The 21548-nt window shown below is 33.6% G+C and overlaps 1 protein-coding gene across 2 annotated transcripts; it reads left to right on the top strand.

Annotated features, from left to right (window-relative positions):
• The first annotated feature begins 1539 nt into the window (after positions 1 to 1539).
• LOC110445096 (probable Xaa-Pro aminopeptidase P) lies at positions 1540 to 20785 on the top strand. 2 transcript variants are annotated; one of them, XM_021489485.1, is made up of 24 exons: positions 1540 to 1658; positions 3191 to 3279; positions 3698 to 3793; positions 6617 to 6680; positions 8042 to 8146; positions 8268 to 8357; positions 8651 to 8797; positions 9434 to 9529; positions 10082 to 10169; positions 10429 to 10552; positions 10867 to 10950; positions 12701 to 12823; positions 13313 to 13399; positions 13589 to 13639; positions 13966 to 14027; positions 14161 to 14310; positions 14926 to 14989; positions 16078 to 16147; positions 16404 to 16508; positions 16735 to 16809; positions 17138 to 17206; positions 17636 to 17715; positions 18344 to 18445; positions 19309 to 20785. In XM_021489485.1, the coding sequence occupies exons 1-24, from the start codon at positions 1601 to 1603 to the stop codon at positions 19435 to 19437; spliced, it is 2208 nt and encodes a 735-aa protein (XP_021345160.1). In that variant the 5' UTR covers positions 1540 to 1600; the 3' UTR covers positions 19438 to 20785. The 2 variants fall into 2 exon arrangements, with proteins under 2 accessions (XP_021345160.1, XP_021345161.1); XM_021489486.1 differs by lacking the exons at positions 1540 to 1658; positions 3191 to 3279; positions 6617 to 6680 and having other exon boundaries at positions 3726 to 3793.
• Positions 20786 to 21548: the final 763 nt, after the last annotated feature.

Genomic DNA, 21548 nt, shown 5'->3' on the forward strand with positions numbered 1-21548 from the left:
TTCCCTAACTAGCATTTTATGTTAACTGTACCATAAGTGGTGCAAAAGGCAAATAGTGTTTTGGGAACGTTTGACTTTAAATCAAATCAAAGCATATGGACTCGCAAGACCATTTCATAGGGTTTTGTCCATTCTTATACAATGAATACGAGCTAATGCTTGTCATGCTTTTAACGAACTTCGAAACGTCTTTATTGTCATTGTCAATCAACACGATTCAAATATAATCCAGATTTATTTCGGGGTTGTCGAAACTACAAAACTAAACGAAGACGTTTGACTGCAGCAAGTTTTCCTTTTTGAATCGTTTTGATACTATGCAAATGGATTAGGCACAGATATTACATATAAAAACCCATCCAGATGGATTGGCATACCTTTCAGACATTCATTTTTTTTTTTTACTGATAACGTAAATATAAATCTGATTAATTTAACAGTTATTATGAAACAAGTTTTATCACATAATTGAGTCATTCGGACATGTCATTAATAGGATATTTCATATGTGAAATGAAACCTAAAGGAACGTATTCCTACGCTACTAAAGGTACTACAACATTTTAATGTAGGTACCTGAAGGTTTGATAATGTCAGCATGGTTTAAGTTAGCTACGAGAAAGTCAATTAGAGCACAAAATGCATGCTTTAGCATGAAAACGATTTTATGAATACGGGGGCCCAGGCTCCAGTTTTATGATTTTAGAATTTAGTACAAACACTACAGAGAATACATTGATTTAATTCAATATCAACATCTCCCTATCTGAATGTATTACTATCTAAGTTGATTATAGTAATGTAAGCAAATGGTCGAATGATATGTATCTCCCATGTATAAATATAAATTCAGTTGACCCACATTATTCTGTAATTGACATACAAAGCATCTTTTTCAATTTCCTTTAGTCATCATATTTAAAAGTATCAGTTCAGCAGAATGCCTATAATGGTGGCATGTTAACTTAAAAAACTTTTTTATCTGTTCAACCGAAGAAAAATTTTGCGAAAGTTAGAGTCCGGGCTTTGTTCAATGTACTTTGAAAAAACAATGTTAACCAGGAGGATTCATAAAAAATCTTAAATGCAAAGGCGAAAATGTTATTATTTACATTAAGTACAAGATGTTTGTGTAGATAATAAGTAATTAGGTCACGCTGTTTTATCTCTCAAAATAGAATACTTTGCGCTGATTATCGAGTATTTTAGAGTATCGTGTTCTAATACTTTTTCCTTGGTCAGTTATGATTCTAAGATAATGTAATTGGATTGATTTCATGATATTTTCTTTTGTCCTCCGTGCAATTGTTGCAGACAACAGTAGCATGCTCTAGATTGGGTCTGAGCTACCAGGTTAACGAATGTCATCTGGTCCTACTGAGCTACAGTTATATCAAAGAGTCGGGATAATGAATAAACTTATTTGTAGGTATTTAAATGTAGTCATTTAAATACTGATCGATAGCATACGTGGTTATGTCCCTTTGATATTTGATACATATCAAATATCAAAGGTGACACCGTAGACTCGTAGGCGATAAAAACACCTGTATAAGCTGTGGCCGGGTGTTTACTGTGTAAATATCTCATTCACGCCACCATGCTGTCCTGTGCAGTCTCCACCGTGTTATTGTCATTTATGCTTATTACACTGCAAGGTAAGTGATTTCTTTCTTATTTTACAATAAAATACAGGATACATTACATATTTCATATACATGAGCTCAATAGATGGCCGCAGATCAATACATTATACAACTGCTATATCATCGTCCTTGTAATATTGGAGACGTCCTGATAAGATGACAAGATATATATCGGGGTCAGTAAATGGTACAACTTCCGGTTGTATAAAATACAAATATAAATTTGAAGTTGTCATTTAAAAGTTGAAAGATAGATATATTTTTATTGAAGGTCCAACTGTTAAAAACTTCATATTTGCAGTACAGTCATACGTTTATTATAAACATGCAATATTAAATATACAGCCACAAATCGATGAGTAACATGCCTATGTAAATGCAGGATCATACACCATATAGGTCTTAGATAATTGCATCAAGTGTATAGAAAAATATGAAAACTGGTGCAATTACTCAAGATCCTCAAAACTGGACGACTGATGATAAAGGAATGATAAGAGACAGAATATTACGAGCAGGCGCGGATTTAGGACACGCTGTTGATAGAGAATTTGAACCGAAACTTTAATTTTCTTTCCAGTACACAAAAAAAGTCTTTGGGCCATACTTAAAATATGTTTTTTTCTTCTTGTTAATTAAACATAAAAACAATTCTCAGAACACGGGAAATCGCTTCTGAGACGTTCTAGAAAACACATTTTTTGGGGGGGAGATTCCCCAAACCCCCCTCACGGGGAGGGGGTCTGTACCCTCCCCCTCCTCGCGCTATGCGCTCGGGCTGCTGCCTTTCGCAGCACACCGTTGACTTTTGAGAAAAAATTATCGGCCCCCCCCTTTTAGGAAATCCTGGATCCACCCCTGACGAGTCATCGAAATGCGCTCCGGGTCTGACCAGACTCATTTGTCATGTTGTGTCAGTTATCGCTTCATATTACAAACGTTTGTACTTCTCTTTCAAAGGACCTGGAATAAAAGAAAATTGTTTAGGATCATATGACGGAAAATCAACCAAAATGTTAGAAAATGCTCATTTAAAAGCTGCCTGAATCGTAACAGGGGGGATTTAATTTACAAGTATTGATATACTATGTTAAATAAACTAGTTGAGATTTTATTCCCGTCCTACCTAAATGACAAACTTTTGCACAGCCACAATACGACAGCTGCCGGTAAATACGGCCAAGTTACATACCTAGCATATTTTTTTTTACAGATACTCGTTTCTACGTTCGGCTGCCGTTCTCCGGAATTATCTCCCTGCATATGTAATTTAAAGTTCAAGGCCTATTCCCGTCCTAATTAAAACGACAGCTGCCGGTAAATACGGCCAAGTTATATTACATGCCTAGCAAACATTTTACAGATACTTGATTCTACCTTCGGCTGCCGTTCTCCGGAATTATCTTCCTTCATATCTCTCTGCGTATGTTACATATAAATATATGTTATTACAAAATTGCATATAGGTTTATACATGTACATACATACAAACAAAATATAAAAAATAAACAAAATAAGCAATATAGCACATATTTGTCTATCAGGAATCTATGGGCACGACTACGGATCGGATTGCGTTCAAGATATACCACACTCTGTCGGTTTTCTACCACACAGAGAAAACTGTTCAACCGTACGTATTTTTCATCAGGTTACCTCCCTTTAGCCATCTGATAGCAATGACAAGTGTTGGAAACAAAAATCCGGTAGGACAGACTCAGTGATCGAAAAAGATTTTGCAATACCAAAGAAAGTAAAAAATATACTTTAGTGAGTAAAAATGTGTTTTTTTTCAGTTAAAATGTATCTTCGTTTTTTTTTCTTTTCGCGATTGTTTTTTATTTTCTAATTTGCTGGTACATGTAGCACTCACATCATTACATTCAGTATTTTCAATTGTATATGACTTTTAATATTGCCCAGTAATTGTCAACAGTAAACATTTTGACAAGGAAGGTTACAATTCGGGTAGCGTAATAGTCGATTGCCTGTAGACAATATACGTAACGTTACATATGTATATCATGTAAGTAAACACAGTCTCATTTTAGAATCCTATAACGAAAGCAAGGGTTGGAAAACTCAGAGATGTTTTCTTTGAAAACGGAATTGATGCCTACATTGTCAGCACTGAAGACGCCCACTTTGTAAGTATACTCATACTTTTGAAATAAATTATACCCCTACCCCCTCCCCAAAAAAAGAAAAGTGCTTTGTGACAGTGACATCTATTGTATATTACATGCATGGTGAGGTAGCAAGACAGCTCAGGGAAACTTTTAAAATGTTAATAAAAGAAAATCAAGAACATCTGATATCGTTTCCCTTCTATAGATTTGTTGAAATAGATAGGATTCATGTGTTTTGATGTTTATTTTTACATAGAAAGCCCTTGCGTCTTGGCAACAATTTGAATATGTCACTAACCACTGGTTAAAGTGAGCCAACCTTTAAGAAACTGGGACTAGAAGAATATAGTAGTGTCCAAGGTGGATTTATATCGTGAATATTATTGAGTAAGACATTGCTTTTAATATAGATTACTAAACTATCGTGGATATTAATGAGTAAGACATTGCTGTTAATATAGATTACTAAACTATCGTGTATATCGTTGAGTAAGACATTGCTGTTAAGATGAATTACTAAACTATCGTGGATATTAATGAGTAAGACATTGTTGTTAAGATTAGTTACAATACTATCGTGGATATTAATGAGTAAGACATTGTAGTTAAGATGAATTACAAAAACTATCGTGGATATTAATGAGTAAGACATTATAGTTAAGAGGAATTACTAAACTATCGTGGATATTAATGAGTAAGACAATGTAGTTAAGATCAATTACAATACTATCGTGGATATTAATGAGTAAGACATTGTTGTTAAGATTAGCTACAATACTATCTTGGATATTATTGAGTAAGACATTGTAGTTAAGATGAATTATTAAACTATCGTGGATATGATTGAGTAAGATATTGTAGTTAAGATTAGTTACAATACTATCGTGGATATTAATGAGTAAGACTTTGTAGATAAGATGAATTACTAAACTATCGTGGATATTATTGAGTAAGACATTGTAGTTAAGATTATTACAATACTATCGTGGATATTATTGAGTAAGACATTGTAGCTAAGATCAGTTACAATACTATCGAGGATATTATTGAGTAAGACATTGTTGTTAGGATTAGTTACAATACTATCGAGGATATTATTGAGTAAGACTTTGTAGTTAAGATAAGTTACAATACTATCGAGGATATGATTGAGTAAGACATTGTAGTTAAGGTAAGTTACAATACTATCGAGGATATTATTGAGTAAGACATTGTAGTTAAGATTAGTTACAATACTATCGAGGATATTATGGAGTAAGACATTGTTGTTAAGATTACTTACAATACTATCGAGGATATTATTGAGTAAGACATTGTTGTTAGGATTAGTTACAATACTAACGAGGATATGATTGAGTAAGACATTGTAGTTAAGATTAGTTACAATACTATCGAGGATATGATTGAGTAAGACATTGTAGTTAAGATTAGTTACAATACTATCAAGGATATTATGGAGTAAGACATTGTTGTTAAGATCACTTACAATACTATCGAGGATATGATTGAGTAAGACATTGTAGTTAAGATTATTACAATACTATCGTGGATATTATTGAGTAAGACATTGTAGTTCAGATAAGTTACAATACTATCGAGGATATTATTGAGTAAGACATTGTAGTTAAGATTAGTTACAATACTATCGAGGATATTATTGAGTAAGACATTGTTGTTAGGATTAGTTACAATACTATCGAGGATATGATTGAGTAAGACATTGTAGTTAAGATTATTACAATACTATCGTGGATATTATTGAGTAAGACATTGTAGTTCAGATAAGTTACAATACTAACGAGGATATGATTGAGTAAGACATTGTAGTTAAGATTAGTTACAATACTATCGAGGATATTATTGAGTAAGACATTGTAGTTAAGATTAGTTACAATACTAACGAGGATATGATTGAGTAAGACATTGTAGTTAAGATTAGTTACAATACTATCGAGGATATTATTGAGTAAGACATTGTAGTTAAGATTAGTTACAATACTATCGTGGATATAACTGAGTAACACTTTTTTTCTAAAGATGGAATAATCCGTTGAGGATCTGAATTTTGAGGTCATTATTGTTACAATGGAGTACACCTTTGTGGATCATTTCGAATAACATATGATGCTAGGATGGCTTATTGTTTTATTATGGAACATTATTGATAAAAAAATGTTTCGGGGTTAGATAATGAGCAGTGTAATGTAAACGTTGAATTCACGCGCGGATTTGATTTACATTGGAGTAATTCTCGCTTATAGCGCCCTTTTGATTGTTTTTCAAGAAATGTTCTGCTGCAATTACCCGAAATGGTTTGGATCAGCCTTAGATATCATAAAATTTATACCAACACAATTATTCCTGTTTGGTAAAAATGAAAAGTTAACATCTGGCGGAAGAGATATTCACATTTACAATATTCAAAGATGCATAGGAACGCAATTTGATCTCACTTATCAGTTTACCCATATTGGAGTACACTGGTAAAGATGTAGATTTTTATTGATAACATTTATTCATATTTCTGTAAAAAGACAAATATAGAAAAATATATATTTTCTCTGAAGGGACAGTTCAATTGACATTTTTAATCAAATAACGAGCAAATATGCTAAACAACCTTCGAACAAAATGTTGAAAGAAACAAATGCTTTGTGTAAGTAAAAGATAAGCAATGTTTGAATAGACGTTTGTGTAAACATGTCAGATATTAATTAATCTAAAATTTATAAAATGACAAAAACAATGTTTTAAAACTTATTCCGTGAATACAAGGACATGAATGCTATTAGAGTATGGATACTTCTTGTGACATGGAATGTATGTAGAATTTTGTTTCAGCGGCACAGAAGCTCCCCCCACGACAGCCGCCTGGCAGCAATATCTGGGTTTCCAGGCTCTATTGGTAGTGTGTTATTGTACTTGTGCACTCTAAGAGCACTTTGAAATATGTACACAGAGATTTTCCATATTCAAATTAAACATACATCTGTTTTCATCTTTTCGTAAATTCCGACAAACGCATTACACAGACTTGTTCTATAATTACGTGAATCAGTGATATTGTTGTTGGTTTGTATGTAGCGGATATCCGATGAGTTGTGGTTAGCTAACATAAAAGCTGAGGTCGTACATTTTACAATTGTATAAAGACACAAAGTTTACAGATTTATAATTTGAAAATTAACGAATGAGAGTTAGATAAACATGATAACTAGACAAGGTAAGTTATGGGGCATTTTTTCACCCATAACGTTTTTACGGCGTCTGAAAAATCATAAATATATTTCTCTGAGAAATACGCATTTTCTGTCTCGCATCCGGACAACAATTAAATGAATCAATACGTCATTATGGAAGACGAAGTCGTAATACACCATTAAATGATGCCGTAATCATAATCAAAGTAGCGGATATCTAATGGTTTCTAGTAAAATAACAAACGTTTAATGTTTTCCCGTATGTCACTTAGCGGATATCTAATGGTTTCTAGTAAAATAACAATCGTTTAATGTTTTCCCGTATGTCACTTAGCGGATATCTAATGGTTTCTAGTAAAATAACAATCGTTTAATGTTTTCCCGTATGTCACTTAGCGGATATCTAATGGTTTCTAGTAAAATAACAATCGTTTAATGTTTTCCCGTATGTCACTTAGCGGATATCTAATGGTTTCTAGTAAAATAACAATCGTTTAATGTTTTCCCGTATGTCACTTAGCGGATATCTAATGGTTTCTAGTAAAATAACAATCGTTTAATGTTTTCCCGTATGTCACTTAGCGGATATCTAATGGTTTCTAGTAAAATAACAAACGTTTAATGTTTTCCCGTATGTCACTTAGCGGATATCTAATGGTTTCTAGTAAAATAACAATCGTTTAATGTTTTCCCGTATGTCACTTAGCGGATATCTAATGGTTTCTAGTAAAATAACAAACATTTGATGTTTTCCCGTATGTCAGTTAGCGGATATCTAATGGTTTCTAGTAAAATAACAAACGTTTAATGTTTTCCCGTATGTCACTTAGCGGATATCTAATGGTTTCTAGTAAAATAACATGCGTTTTTCACGAGCGTGGTAGAATATTTCCATTTTTCACAATTGTTGATTTTGTATGTATGAAAATAGGTATAATAAAGTAAAACTAGTACTATCAATATTCATAGATACAAATTACATGAAAATTCTGGTGTGGAAATTTATCAGTTTGGGGATTAATTGTCAAGCCCCCTTTGAATTGTAGTGCCTTGTTTTTACCTGTAGGTATAGCAATTATTACGAAAACGAGGCTTGTCTTGTGGTCAGATGGACGCGCCTTCAACGCTGCCAGCGCCAGTTTAGACTGTGAATGGGAACTCTATAGAAAGGGTGAGCGAAGATGTTTTTGAGTAGATAATTTTGTTTTATACGTAAACGTGTAACATTTCTGCACAGGTTTCAGTTTTATTTTTTACAAAATCGAATTAAGCATAACAATCATCTGCCCTAGGTGGACCCGGCGTGCCTACTATGTCGTCATGGATCAAACAAGAACTCGGAGATTCCGTGATTGGGTCATGTCCTACTTTTCTCTCATCAGGTCATTTTTTTCAATTTTTGTTCACCAGCTACATCAATGTTTTTGTAAACAAATTCGTGACTTTAGCTTTTTGTTATTGATAAATATACCTTTCTGCTTTTCACATATATAACGATACCTCATACGTCCAATCAGAAATGTAATATAAGTGTACTATCAAAACCACTTTGATCAACAAATCGTATTTGGCCGATATTATCAAATAATTATGTTTTATTTCTAACCAGACGCGCTCATTGTTTATTAATTAGAAATAAATCGAAACTGGTTTAAGTTACCAATTGTTTTTGTAGCATGGTGGAGAAATTTTGAGCTGAGCTTCCTCAAATCTGATATTCGACTACAGGCTATAGAGGTTGACCTGGTAGAACAGATTTGGACTGACAATCGTCCCCCTGAAAGTACTGTCACGATCAATGCGCTGCCAACACAGTTCTCAGGTAAGGTACTCAAAATAAAGTGATTGTATAATGACTTTAATGCCTATCCGAACTTCCTGTTACGATATCTAAAAAAAGGCTGTGATAGCACCGTTAGTTTTCAGAAGTTATCATTTTCCCCCTATTTCACAAACCGATTGATGTCTTGATCTCTTTCAAACCACAGCAAAAACAATGAGAGAGGGTCTAGTGATTCTTAAGATCGTTTAAGGTTTGCAGGCCTTATATCTGAGGTTTTCCTTGCGAGCTGGATCCTAGGCTGTAAATTAGAGACATGCAACATCGTAGTTAAATCGTTTGAAAATCTGAAAATAAATAGGTAATTGCTATTTTAATCTAGAATTAGTTTCTATTCTAACATTGTATACTATTTTGAACTTCTGCTGAACTTTTTCATTAACGGGCAATATTAGGTAGGAATCGAGCAGTGCTTTAAAGTTTTAAACAAGCTACGAATCGCGGATAGTAAATATTCTGACATGTACTTTGCAATTATTGAACGGAATAACTGTTTTTTCCCCATTTGTTTTGGTGGCAGCATTTTGTTTAATTTATATGTTTTCATTATATTGACCATACAAATTCGTTTTAGCATCTGAAACGAATATGAGCAGTATCTTTCTTGTGTGTTATCAGGAAGGAGTTGGCAGGACAAAGTAAGAGACACGTTTGTAGAAATGGAGAAGGCTGAAGTGGATGTCCTTGTACTCAGTGATCTTGACGAGTGTCCATGTAAGTGTCGGTTGTCTTACTGATTATTATCCTGGACACTCCAGGGGCTACGCCCACTTACGATCTCTGCACCCCATCCTCGATACTCCAGGGGTGTCGATGAGACGAGAAGACTAACATGATTATTTGATCTACATCAAAAGAATATTACGGTCGTGTAACGGTAAAAATTACTGGCTTTGAAGTCGGATGTCGGTCCTCTGTCATCTTTAAAGGACATGTATCAGTCTAGCGATTGGTAAGGCGTTTGTTTTTTTACCTGAAACCAATCAAAAAGAGATCCACGTGGCATATTCCAGGGGCATTGAGAGCGAAAGTGAGCGTAACATGTCCGTCATACTGATACTGTAGCAAAATACTTTAGTACAATATCTTATAGAAAATCAACAAGCCAAAAGTATACAATTATATGACTTTATATACATTTCTCGTGTAGCGTATTGCCTTATTTTTGTGATATATTTACTGTATATATTACAAAATGAAGTGTCAACATTGAGAAATGGTTGTTCGGATGCGACTGCTAATATTCAATCCTGTGTTATATCTTAGGGCTTTTCAACATGAGAGCATTCGATTTCGGATACAGACCTCACTTTTTCGCATATGCCGTAATCGAGAGGCGACAGAACAGCGCAAGGTAATGTAATAGTCGTAATATACATTAATACTTATATTTATATACATACATACTTATATTTATGTACATACATAGTTATATTTATATACATTCATACTTATATTTATATACATACATACTTATATTTATGTACATACATACTTATATCTATATACATACATACTTATATTTATATACATACATACTTATATTTGTATACATACATATTTATATACATACACACTTATATTTATATACATACATACTTTTTTACTGATAGATTATATCTGCATGATCATACGTCGATTCTCACTCGGAGTCCCTCGGATCCCGACGTTCATATAACAATTATGGAGCATCTCAACACGGATGAAAACGGAAATTGTAAACCTCGGACTGAAGATGTAAGTCAGTCATACTCTCTCATACCACTTAAAACAGATATCGTAACTTTAACGTGCATAACAGTTTAATTTTTAAATAATAAAATAGAATATTGTATAAAGAATTATCTAATTTTAAACGTTTTGATTGAACACATCTTTTCTTATTCTCTAATCGTATGTTTTTAACATTTTAACCAATTTTGACATCATGAATATAATTAATAACTGTATGTAACTTTTACTACAAAGCTGTTGATCAACTCTATGTAAGATTTGAGTTTGTTTCTTAGTTTTGGTGAAATATGCTGTTTAAGGTCTCCCTTAATTTCCAGAATGGTCCTGACGACACCGGCGCCTGTACAGTGACAGATGATGGAGTGAAATCGTGTTCTGTAGACACTGACACGTGTCTGGAAGTAAGTTCTCTGGGTTTTTAATTTCATCGATTTCTAGGATAATCTTCGTCCACGAATTTATAGGTTAACAAAGTAATTACAAGTTTGATATAAATCAATTCTCAGTTTGAATGGGTACTCATCATTCACGAAATCATTTGCCAACGAAATGGTGTTTTGTCAGGAAACTACGAAATGTGAGCCCCACGAAAAACTGTTTTCACAGTATTCAAAATTTATCAAAAATATTTGCAAACTATCTTTTCGAAGACCGAAGACTTAAAATGCTAGCCGAAAAAAACACATAACTACAGAAAAACAAATCTGGTTGTATCGTTATATAATTTCAGAAAAATACCCTAAAATCATATAATCAGAAGGCAAGCTCTACATTCACAAGAACGTAGCTGGTCAAAATCATGTGCTATAGTGAAATCGCTTATTTGTATATTGATGTTTGAAAATTACTCTTGATACCATTCATTTCAATGCTAATATTTTATATCCGATAGTATGTGTATGCGTAATAGTGCTTAATGTCTACATCGACAAAGGCATTTTGATTATTTATCAAGTATACACTGTATGTGCGGAATTCAATTCGTCCTCGATGTATGCCAACTGTGCAATCTCGTCCATCGAGTTACGTCGGCTCCACTGCAGCTGAATGGCAACCCTTTATCAGGAAACCAACACGTCCTTGATTGATGCAAACATTTCTCCGTAAATAGGTCAATTTCAGGTCATACAGGTCAAACAGTTGATAGACACCCTCGTAGCTACGTTCTTGTTGTCACCCATTGTAGAAAGTCCCACAACTTTCTCACAGTCAATTCTATGAATCACATAGCACTGTTATAACAGGATTCGACTGTATCTGATGTTTTAATTCCTCGTATTTATGATGTATATTTGTACACAATTTAGTTGGACAGGTATATCAGTTGGCATTACTACGTAATTAAGGGGTTTTGTATGTGTGCGACCTTTCGGAAAAAACAGCATCACACTATTGGTTCATATTTAGGTAACATCGTTGTATCAAAATTATTTTCATGGCTCGTGAATATCAAAGGTCACACGTTAAGACAGGTTTTACATAATATTAGCGGATTATATTAAACACAGACTTCTTGAGCTATGACTCGAGACGAGGGTTGTTCTGTGTGCAAAATAACAAAAATAAGCTAAAGGGACGTAAATTTCGTCAGTTTGTTTATTTATCATAGTGATTTATGATTAAATGAAATTCCTGATGATATTGTCACTGTAATGTCTCAAAGTAAAATGGAATTAATAGCACAGCGTCAACTTACAACGGCAGTAATTGTACAAAGAACATGGAACAACAAGGTAATTTGTTGGAATGGTGAATTCTCCTGCATCGTCTATTGGCAAATCTGGTGTTTTCAAGTGATAAATCAAGTCATCATGACGACTGCAAAATATGAAGTCTACTCCCTATAATCTGTGTTAAGTAGTTTTGATAATACGTGGGTTTCCTTTCCGAGGAAAGCCGGAAAATTGATATATTTCCTTCATGGGGAGATGAACGGAACAAATACACAAGTGACCTTTAAAATTTGGTAAAAGAGACAGTATGCGAAAAAATAATCACACTGCATCATTCGGTTTGGGATAAGTGAGCTAGTATATGCCGTGTAATAAAAACTGCGGCAATTGCATCAGATTGCCAAATGACATAAGATGTATTTCACGATGTGACAAATAAGGAGGAATGCTATTTTCTATTCGTTATGTTACACGATAGGTACGAGAATACGATTTACAAGCTGTGGTTGATGATATTCGACAAGCATCCTCACAACCCCAGACGAGGAAGGTGTGGGTGTCGCCATACTGTAACCATGCTTTGTACTCTGCTATCCCTGAGGTGAACACATTACAATATTCTTCAAAACAAAGAAGTTTTCCATTTTGTAGTCTGCAATTTTAATGTCGTCTAAACTATCTACCTTTAAACCGGAATCAAATCAAAATGAATTATCATTTAATTTGATCAAAACATGTTGCTAAACATCTGCAATCAATGTAAATATATAATTCTTTTTTACACATTTAATTTCGCGAGCTGTCAAGTCTTTAGCTAAAAGCAAAGACATCATTACGGTTTCATTTTGCGCCTTTGTCGACCATTTAGCATTTATAATTGTTTGAGTGATACTGGAATTCGTGATCCATTTAAAGCCAAAAAAATGCGTTTTCTACAAAACATACAGTTCAAAATAATATTCGGCATATTTGTATTTGTAAATGTAAAGATTGTAAAGTATAGTATATATTTTTAAAAATTTTACAGGTAAAGGTTTACCAAGCACCGACTTCCATCTCTATATACCATATTTTATTACAAATTTTACAGGTAAAGGTTTACCAAGCACCGACTCCCATCTCTATTACCAAAGCTGTACGGAATCCGGTTGAAATCAAAGGAATGGTCGACTCCAATGTAAGTTAAATCGTTCTTCTGCTTTTACAATAATAACACTATATTGTTCAGTTCCAGTCTGTCAATTATAGTTATTAACTCGAGTTCGAATTGTACATACGTATTATTTCAAAACATGTAAATATACCTTATGATTTTATTAATTATGGCGTGGTTTTTTTTTCTTTTTTTTTTCTCTTTTTTTTTCAGTTGGTCGATTCAGCAGCGGTGATAAGATTTTTTGCGAAGCTGGAAAAGGAGGTAGGTAAGGTAGACAATGAACACGTATTGCATAAGACCAAAGATTATAATCATCTTGATTTTTACAGTTTTGTTGCTTACTTTTAACTTGAATACTTATACAGTTTATTTGACGTGCATAGCAGGTTCTTAATTTTTTAAAAAGGCATTTCTGCATGAAATCGTTGGGACACTAGATCGCGCAACACCCAACCTCTGTCTTTTATATAAAGCTTGTTTCGTATACGTTATACCACGAAATAGAAATATTTTGCAAAATATAGCCCGAGCAGTATGTTTTGAATATCATGTACAAATAATAAAAGTTTTTTTCTCTATACTTACAGATAAAGCAAGGTAAAGATTGGACAGTTTTCCAGGCATTTAATGATGTTCTAAATTATAGAAAGTAAGTATGATGTATATTTGTTATATATCTACAATAAAATAAATTTCGTGTTGAAGTACTAATAACAAAGGCATAATTAATTAATGAAAACTCTTCTTAATGAATTTCTTGATCAAAATTCGCTCTTTTACAGAGAAATACCATATTTCCGATCGCCAGCATTTAGGACCTTGACCGGAAGTGGCCCGTCTGCTGCACACTTATACAACCTTCCGACTCAGGAAAGGTCACGAAAAATTACAACAAAGGAGATATTTATGCAGGATACGGGAGGCCAATATATGTTAGTAATACTTAACAGTTGCAGATTATGAAAAAGTCTCATATTTATGCTTTTAAATTCATGTTTATGTAACTGGAAATGTTATGGTTTTCAAACTGGGGCTACAATAGAAATGTCCATCTTAGCGCGGAACATTTTAATACTTTAAATACAACATAGTGTTCATTATTCATTTTCACTCTGGACAACTTTTGTTGTAGAAAATCTTGTGCACAAGATTTACACTAACCCCTCAATAGATATAGTTGTTATCAATACAATAGTATAGTTACACCATGCTCTACACCAAATTACATTTGTGTGGTCGTCTGGGTCAAAGGTCGCATTTTACCTCTTTGAGAGGTATCAATGGTAAATCTTTGTGAACCAGCTCACTGTGTGTCTATTTGTTAAAAAGTTCCTTTATATAACATTTTAATACATCGTCTACGTACTTTCTTATTCTGTGATTTATCATATTCGTAGAACGAAATATATGGTAATAAACACTGTAGTTGTTTCCTCCGATAAAATCAGGAGGTACTGGAAATATTTTCTCTCATTCAGTGTAGTATTGGTACAATTACATACCTTCCATACTTTTGATCTGATAAGTATAAATATGTGATGTTTCAGAAATCCTGGTACCACCGATCTTACCAGGTCATTTCATTATGGTGAGCCCACTGAAACGGAAAAGGTAATGTAGCAATGAAGCAAAGCAGACCTCCGTTTAATCCCCATTGGTTTATTTAGTTTATTTAAGATAATTAAGTATTATTATTTATACAAAGTTTAAGGTGAAACCCACCTAGTTGGGTATTATATTTTCCCCATTACCGAAACTCGAATAAAGACATTGTGTTATTGTGAAACCAGTGCTAGTAGGGATCTATACATGTATTTGAAGGTTTGAATAATTGAATTAGCAGATTTATGCTACATATCTTGGCAAAGCTTTTTAATCTAACCATCACTTATCCAGTTGCTCGATTCTGCAGACACCACTTACTAAGTTGTCCTTTTTCCCGGAATAATAAAATCTATAACATGTACCTGTAACTGAGCAAGATCGGGTTATCTCAGTTGAGGGTTAAGATTCTGTAACAAAATCCCAACCGAGGCGTAAGCCTGAGACTAAGATAACCCGATCTTGCTCAGTTACAGATAATTGATTTTTTTTCTCGCACCTTTTAGTTAAAAATAATAATAATAAAAACTACAAGTATCCCGCCTCGGGCCTCAAATGATAATGACCTCTTTACTACTTTAGCTACATTTGAATGCTTCCGCGTATAAATGTAGTCCGTCCTTACATAGATTACAACGTATTTCACAGTATAAATTATATTTTATCTACAACATCAAATATCTAACATCATAAAAACTATACATTTAACGACAAAACAGAACATTTATAGTGGAAATTGTCAATTTCAAGCAGTTAATACAAGGATGAATACATCGCAGTGTAAAAATTCCGCGAAATGTCACGTAAAGGTACAAGTCAGATCTGACGATATAGAAAAATCAAGCATGGGGTATGACGTTGGATATCTCTGTCTGAGGTGCGAGAAACCACGTTTCCAGGTGCGTAACCCTCAAGCCACCGCCAAGCCAGTTGTCCCAATCTCCAGCTACCACTAAACTAGTTGTTCTACCTATCAGGCAAGAAAATGCATGTCTTTTCCTATACAAAATTGTCCTTGTAAGTAAGACCGTTTACATTCCAGCATGTGCACTTTGCAATACCTTCTACTAATATGAGTGCATGCATGCATGTTTCAGGAAATATATACCCGTGTGTTAATGGTTCTTGCGGATATATCCAAACTTGTCTGGCCTAAGGGAAGAACAGGTATGGCTTAAAACGATTGTGACACTGATCGTGTTGTGTCGTGTTGTCCTTTTTTGCTTATCTCAGCAATACTATGATTTATATTAACTAAATATGAGGAATCGAATCAATAGAAATATCACTAAAAGATTTGTGAAAGGAAACGATGAAATTATTTGTGATATGCGAATGGATTAACTTGCAAACAGCAGCAGAATGGCTTATTTTAATCAGTCAGTCTTCTAGGAGGTATTAAAATGTGACGTTTTTTTGACAGGTCATGATATTGATGTCGTTGCGAGACAACATCTGTGGGAGATCGGATTGGACTTCTCCCACGAATCGGGACATTCAATAGGTTCTTATGGGGGTGTGACTGAAGGTAATGCGACATCTGTCATTGCCAAAGCAAATACGTCTTCATTATCTTATTTGACCTATTATACTTTCTTTTTACCATTATTACTATTAGTGTCCTTGTTATGAGCTTCATTTATGCATTTCAGAGTTTCATACTATATAGAGATACCAATGATTTTTCTTGATATACCCCTCAAATTCTCAAGTCATTAAATCTGATGTTATATGTTGTCAATGTTGTGTCTTAGGTCCAGCAAAAATATCTTCATCAATGTCAACGTTTTTATCGGATGTCCCGTTGCACGCCTCAATTTTTACTCATGGTAAGTTATTTAGTTAGCTTTATAGAAAACATGTATAAATACTGGTAAATTATACATACCTTTGTTTGTTTGGTCAAACGAGCTCATGCTGTTATCGTAATTAAATCTTGTAGTAGTAATACGCCATGAAGATATTAGATTTGTGTTGTAATGTTAATGTGTAGCAGTTTCGATTTCGTTGATAAAAATATACCGTAAAGTTTGTTAGTTTTCTACAGATCTATATTTGACGATCAATATTTCGATCCCGATGAAACAAATCACGGATATTTAACTTCGAAGAGTCGCATTCAATACTCAAATCAGCTTTCGTATTTTACGTTTGTAGATGAAAACAAGCACCATTTCCCAGATCCGTCCGAGATACCATTGGAGGAAAATATGTTCTTAACGTGTGGTATGTAACGACTTTGCTGCTTCATTGCTTCAAGTAATCAAGAAAAGGGAAACTCCCTTTTCAGGATTTCTACCGTTTTATTTGTATATGCAAATCAAAGATATATCAAATGCGATATTGCAAATAGGAATGCCATAGTGTTGATTGTAATGTCACTATACGTGATTCTGACGTTCAGCCAAAAGACATCAACACAAGGTGACTTTGACAGGTCGCTCGCAATCACATGGTGTTTCGGAAAATAATTAAAAAAATCAATGTTTTTGTTAATTATAATCTGCATATTATATTAGTCACTTTGTGAGAAGGTCATATGAAACAGTTTTTGATTGTTTATCGTTTAAATCTGTTAGATAATTAAAAGAAAGTTTTGCGAATCTCTCTTGCATTCAATGCAAACTAATTGATTTCTAATTTCTTTATTTTCAGAGCCTGGTTTTTACCAAGTTGGTAAGATTGGCGTGAGATTGGAGAATGTCAATAGAGTAAAAAGTGTACAAGGTTTAAAGGTAAGGATACTATCGATATCTTTTAATAATACTCGTACCGCCATTTGATGTATCAATTGTTGAGAGTTAAATATTTTATGGGTAAAATATATTTGTGTTATTGTGTGTAGAGTTTTGGACAGGAGGCGGTTGCATTTGTGTTCATTTTTGTCCTTGTATGTATTGACATTATATCATGCTACATAATACTTATTGTCTTTATTAGTGATAGGTAAAATACATTTTGTTATTGTGTGTGGGGAATAGGGCAATTTGGGAGGATAAGATAGTTTAAGGGTAAGCGTATTTGCTGTCAATGTTTGTCTTTGTGTATTTACACCATGCTACATATGTTCTTTATTTTAATTTATGGATGTAAATTATGCCGATTAGGTCAAATCGATACTTAATACCCAAATACTTAATTATTCATTAATTATTTTAATGTTTTGTTGATCATTTTACATGTTATAACAATTTAACGTCTTTCATCTTGTTCCACATCTACCGACACAATTCTGCTGCAGTGACATCAATTTGGAGTGTTCCTCATAACTACATATTGCATCCTGCCAACATGACATATTTTGTTTTAAGAGTTAAAATTCTTACAAAAAGACGTTTAATATGACCATTTATTTCCGTTTAGTTTCAGAGCACTACCCAATGCCAGTTTCTAGGATTGGAACCTATAACACTGATACCATTCGAACCTAACCTTATCATATACGACATGCTGAGTTTACCTCAGGTAAGATTTCAATTTTTTTAAAAATTGAGTCTGTCCGGCTGTCGGTCTGTCTGTCTGTCACGCTTCATTTCCGTGCAATAACTGCAACAAGTGTTAACCGGTTTTCTTCAAACTTGGTAACAAGGTCAAATGCCTTAAGGGCTCAGCACAGTTCGATAACCATTTTAAGCGGACTTTATTTGGCGGAGTTATAGCCTCTTGAATAACGAAAAACGTCAGTATCTGCTGTTTCCGTGCAATAACTGCAACAACTGTTACCGATTTTCTTGAAACTTGGTAACTGGGTTAAATGCATTAAGGGCTCGGCCAAGTTCGATGGCCATTGTCAGCGGACTTTATTTAGCAGAGTTATGGCCCCTTGAATAACGAAAAATGTCATTATCTGCAGTGTTCGTGCAATAACTGCAACAAATGTTTCCGATTATTTTCAAACTTGGTATCAGGGTTAAATGCCTTAAGGACTAAACTTAACCTCAATAATGTTTACCTACAATATGTCCTGCAAGCGGGGTATGTAAATTCCACGATTTTGTTGTTGTTGCAATATGTCATTATTTAATCAATACCGATAACAATCTCCCTATCAAACCAAACGATAATCAATCAGAGGTGATTACACGTTTAAAATTGATAAATTTGATAATGGATGCAATATGCTAAAAATGAATTATACTGCACTGTACTGCTGTTTTGTTCTTCTACAATGTAGGACTCAAAGGTAACAATGCTAACACTATTAATGCGAGTTGAATTTCTTCTTTCAAAATACTGCTACTGTTTCTTAAACATATGGCGCTGCTATCCAGTCTTATTGATGATATGGTTAACGTATTTCTTTTATCAAAAGATGCTTATATTCACAGTTGGAATGGTTAAATGCCTATCATCAAACCGTATTGGAAAAAGTCGTGCCTGTATTGAAAGAGTTCAAAGATGAAGATGCCATAAAATGGGTTCTCGAAAGGACAAAGACAGTTAAACGAGGATCGTGATCATGAATTTATTATTATTTATTTTATCTTATAATATAATAATACTGGGCGCAGGCAAATGTCTTTATATCCAGATAAAATATATCGTATAACCAGTCAATAAGTTCAATAAGTTCAATAAATTCATTACAGTCAATAAGTTCATTATTGTCAAGTTCGTGAAAAAACATTGTAATTGTCCCAAGTGTTTTGGAGTTATAGCGACGTGATTTGGCAGGGAATTCCAATGGTTGTCAGCTCTTTCTTTTAAGGAGTTCTTTCTTAAGTTCAATTAAGACTATAACCTCTTGTTCGTTTGTTATCGTTTATATTTAAAAAGCCTACCGTTTTAAAAGTGTCATAGTATCCATGTATTAGTTTAAAAACGTATTTCTTATTTTATCCCGTTTTAATAGAAGGAAAGAAATATTAATTGGGAAAATAATATTTCAAAAGTGGACTTTATTTTTGTTAGTGAAAGAAATTAAGCTAAAAAGTGTGGCACCCTCTTATATGATTCAATTATAAGGTATGTATACTTTTTGGTGAGTGACTGAGAGTATAAGTTATATATATATATTTATAACATGTTAGATATTATGTGTTCTCATAAGTTTTGATGATTGACTTTATGTGATATACTCGAATATTTCAATTTAATTGGTTTTGTCAATCAAATGATAGCACTCCCTCTAAAATATCATCTTTTGGTGATCTAACGAGTAATTAAAACATAAGGTTAATGGGTAATGTTGTTATCCAAAACTCAGTATGTGTTGTCCTAATTAAAAAGATCTGTATCTGAAATAGGACTTTAATGACATTCAATTCGTGAATTTTCCGCTTGTTCTTTGAAACTGGTTTTCGCATTCAAATGGTTTTTTCTTTAAGCATTTTGTTCAAAATAACAAAATACACTCGAATCTGAGACTGTATTTTGTCAAAATAATTTTTTGTCCATTTGTACCTGGGATAGGCATGAAGTGCCATCACCTTGGAAAATTCCTCAGCGATTTGCTACAACTGAATTCAATGTATATGTAAATACTTAATCATGTCAAAATGTCAAATTCTAACGTTACTACTACCGCTCTTATATTGCCAGCGCAGCTCGTGAAAATAGTTTGATTTTTCCCCGGAGTTATTTTGTGTTTTATGAAAATCCAAGATTATTTTTAAATTATTTCATTCCGTGTTCAATTAAGCATTGAACTGTTACCAGATGTAGTATACAGTCGGTATGAATGCAATTTGGGTGACAGACAAATAGAATGTCGCCCGTTAGGCGTCTGTCATTCAAATTGCATTCATATCGACTGTATACTTTATCTGGTAACAGTTCAATGCTTATATTTACATTTATACAGTTTGTTTTGTATAGTAGCTAAAGCAAATATACGTTTGAATTTCCCGCTTATCATATCAGTGACGTCAGTAAGTTCAAATCCCAGAACAGCCGAATTTTCCAGAAGAAATAATATAGTCCCTCGTATCATTGCAAACCACACGCACATAAAATGGTTTGAACACAAACTGAACTTTATTATTTATTTCAAATGAGTGCATGTATGTTGAAAAATTGTTAATAATTGCATAACTTCAGCTTGTTTAAAAAATAAAGCTGTTTTTCGCGCATTGATAGATTACATGTATTTGGAAGTGATGCGGCGTAAAACGGACTTTATTGTTTCCTCAGAAACGCTTATGTTTCCATCGACTGGAATATTACGTTATTTTCAGAAGCATATATACTCGGAATTTTTTAATTAAAATGGTCCTTTCAGTAGGTGATAACGATTCCAAGGACATTTCGTTTGAAACAGATTCCATGTCTAATCGGTCAGATTAGTATCGCTAGCAGGCGATGTTCACAGGGGCTCGGTTTCATGATTTTGAGTAATGGATGACATCACTGAAGAACTACAACACTTAAAAAGGTATTTATACACATTCTAAGACCTTGTTGATACCTTCGACTTTTACAAGGTTTATAAATGCTGAATTTTAGTGTTGTGGTTATTCACTGATGTTATGCATAACTCAAAATCTAGAAACCGAGCCCCTGTGAGATAACGTTGACAAACTTGATAATTTCGTATCTAGAATGGCGCTTACAATAATTTTGTGGTACC

This window comes from Mizuhopecten yessoensis, unplaced genomic scaffold (assembly GCF_002113885.1).
Source record: "Mizuhopecten yessoensis strain PY_sf001 unplaced genomic scaffold, ASM211388v2 scaffold2711.2, whole genome shotgun sequence".
Classification (NCBI taxonomy): domain Eukaryota; kingdom Metazoa; phylum Mollusca; class Bivalvia; order Pectinida; family Pectinidae; genus Mizuhopecten; species Mizuhopecten yessoensis.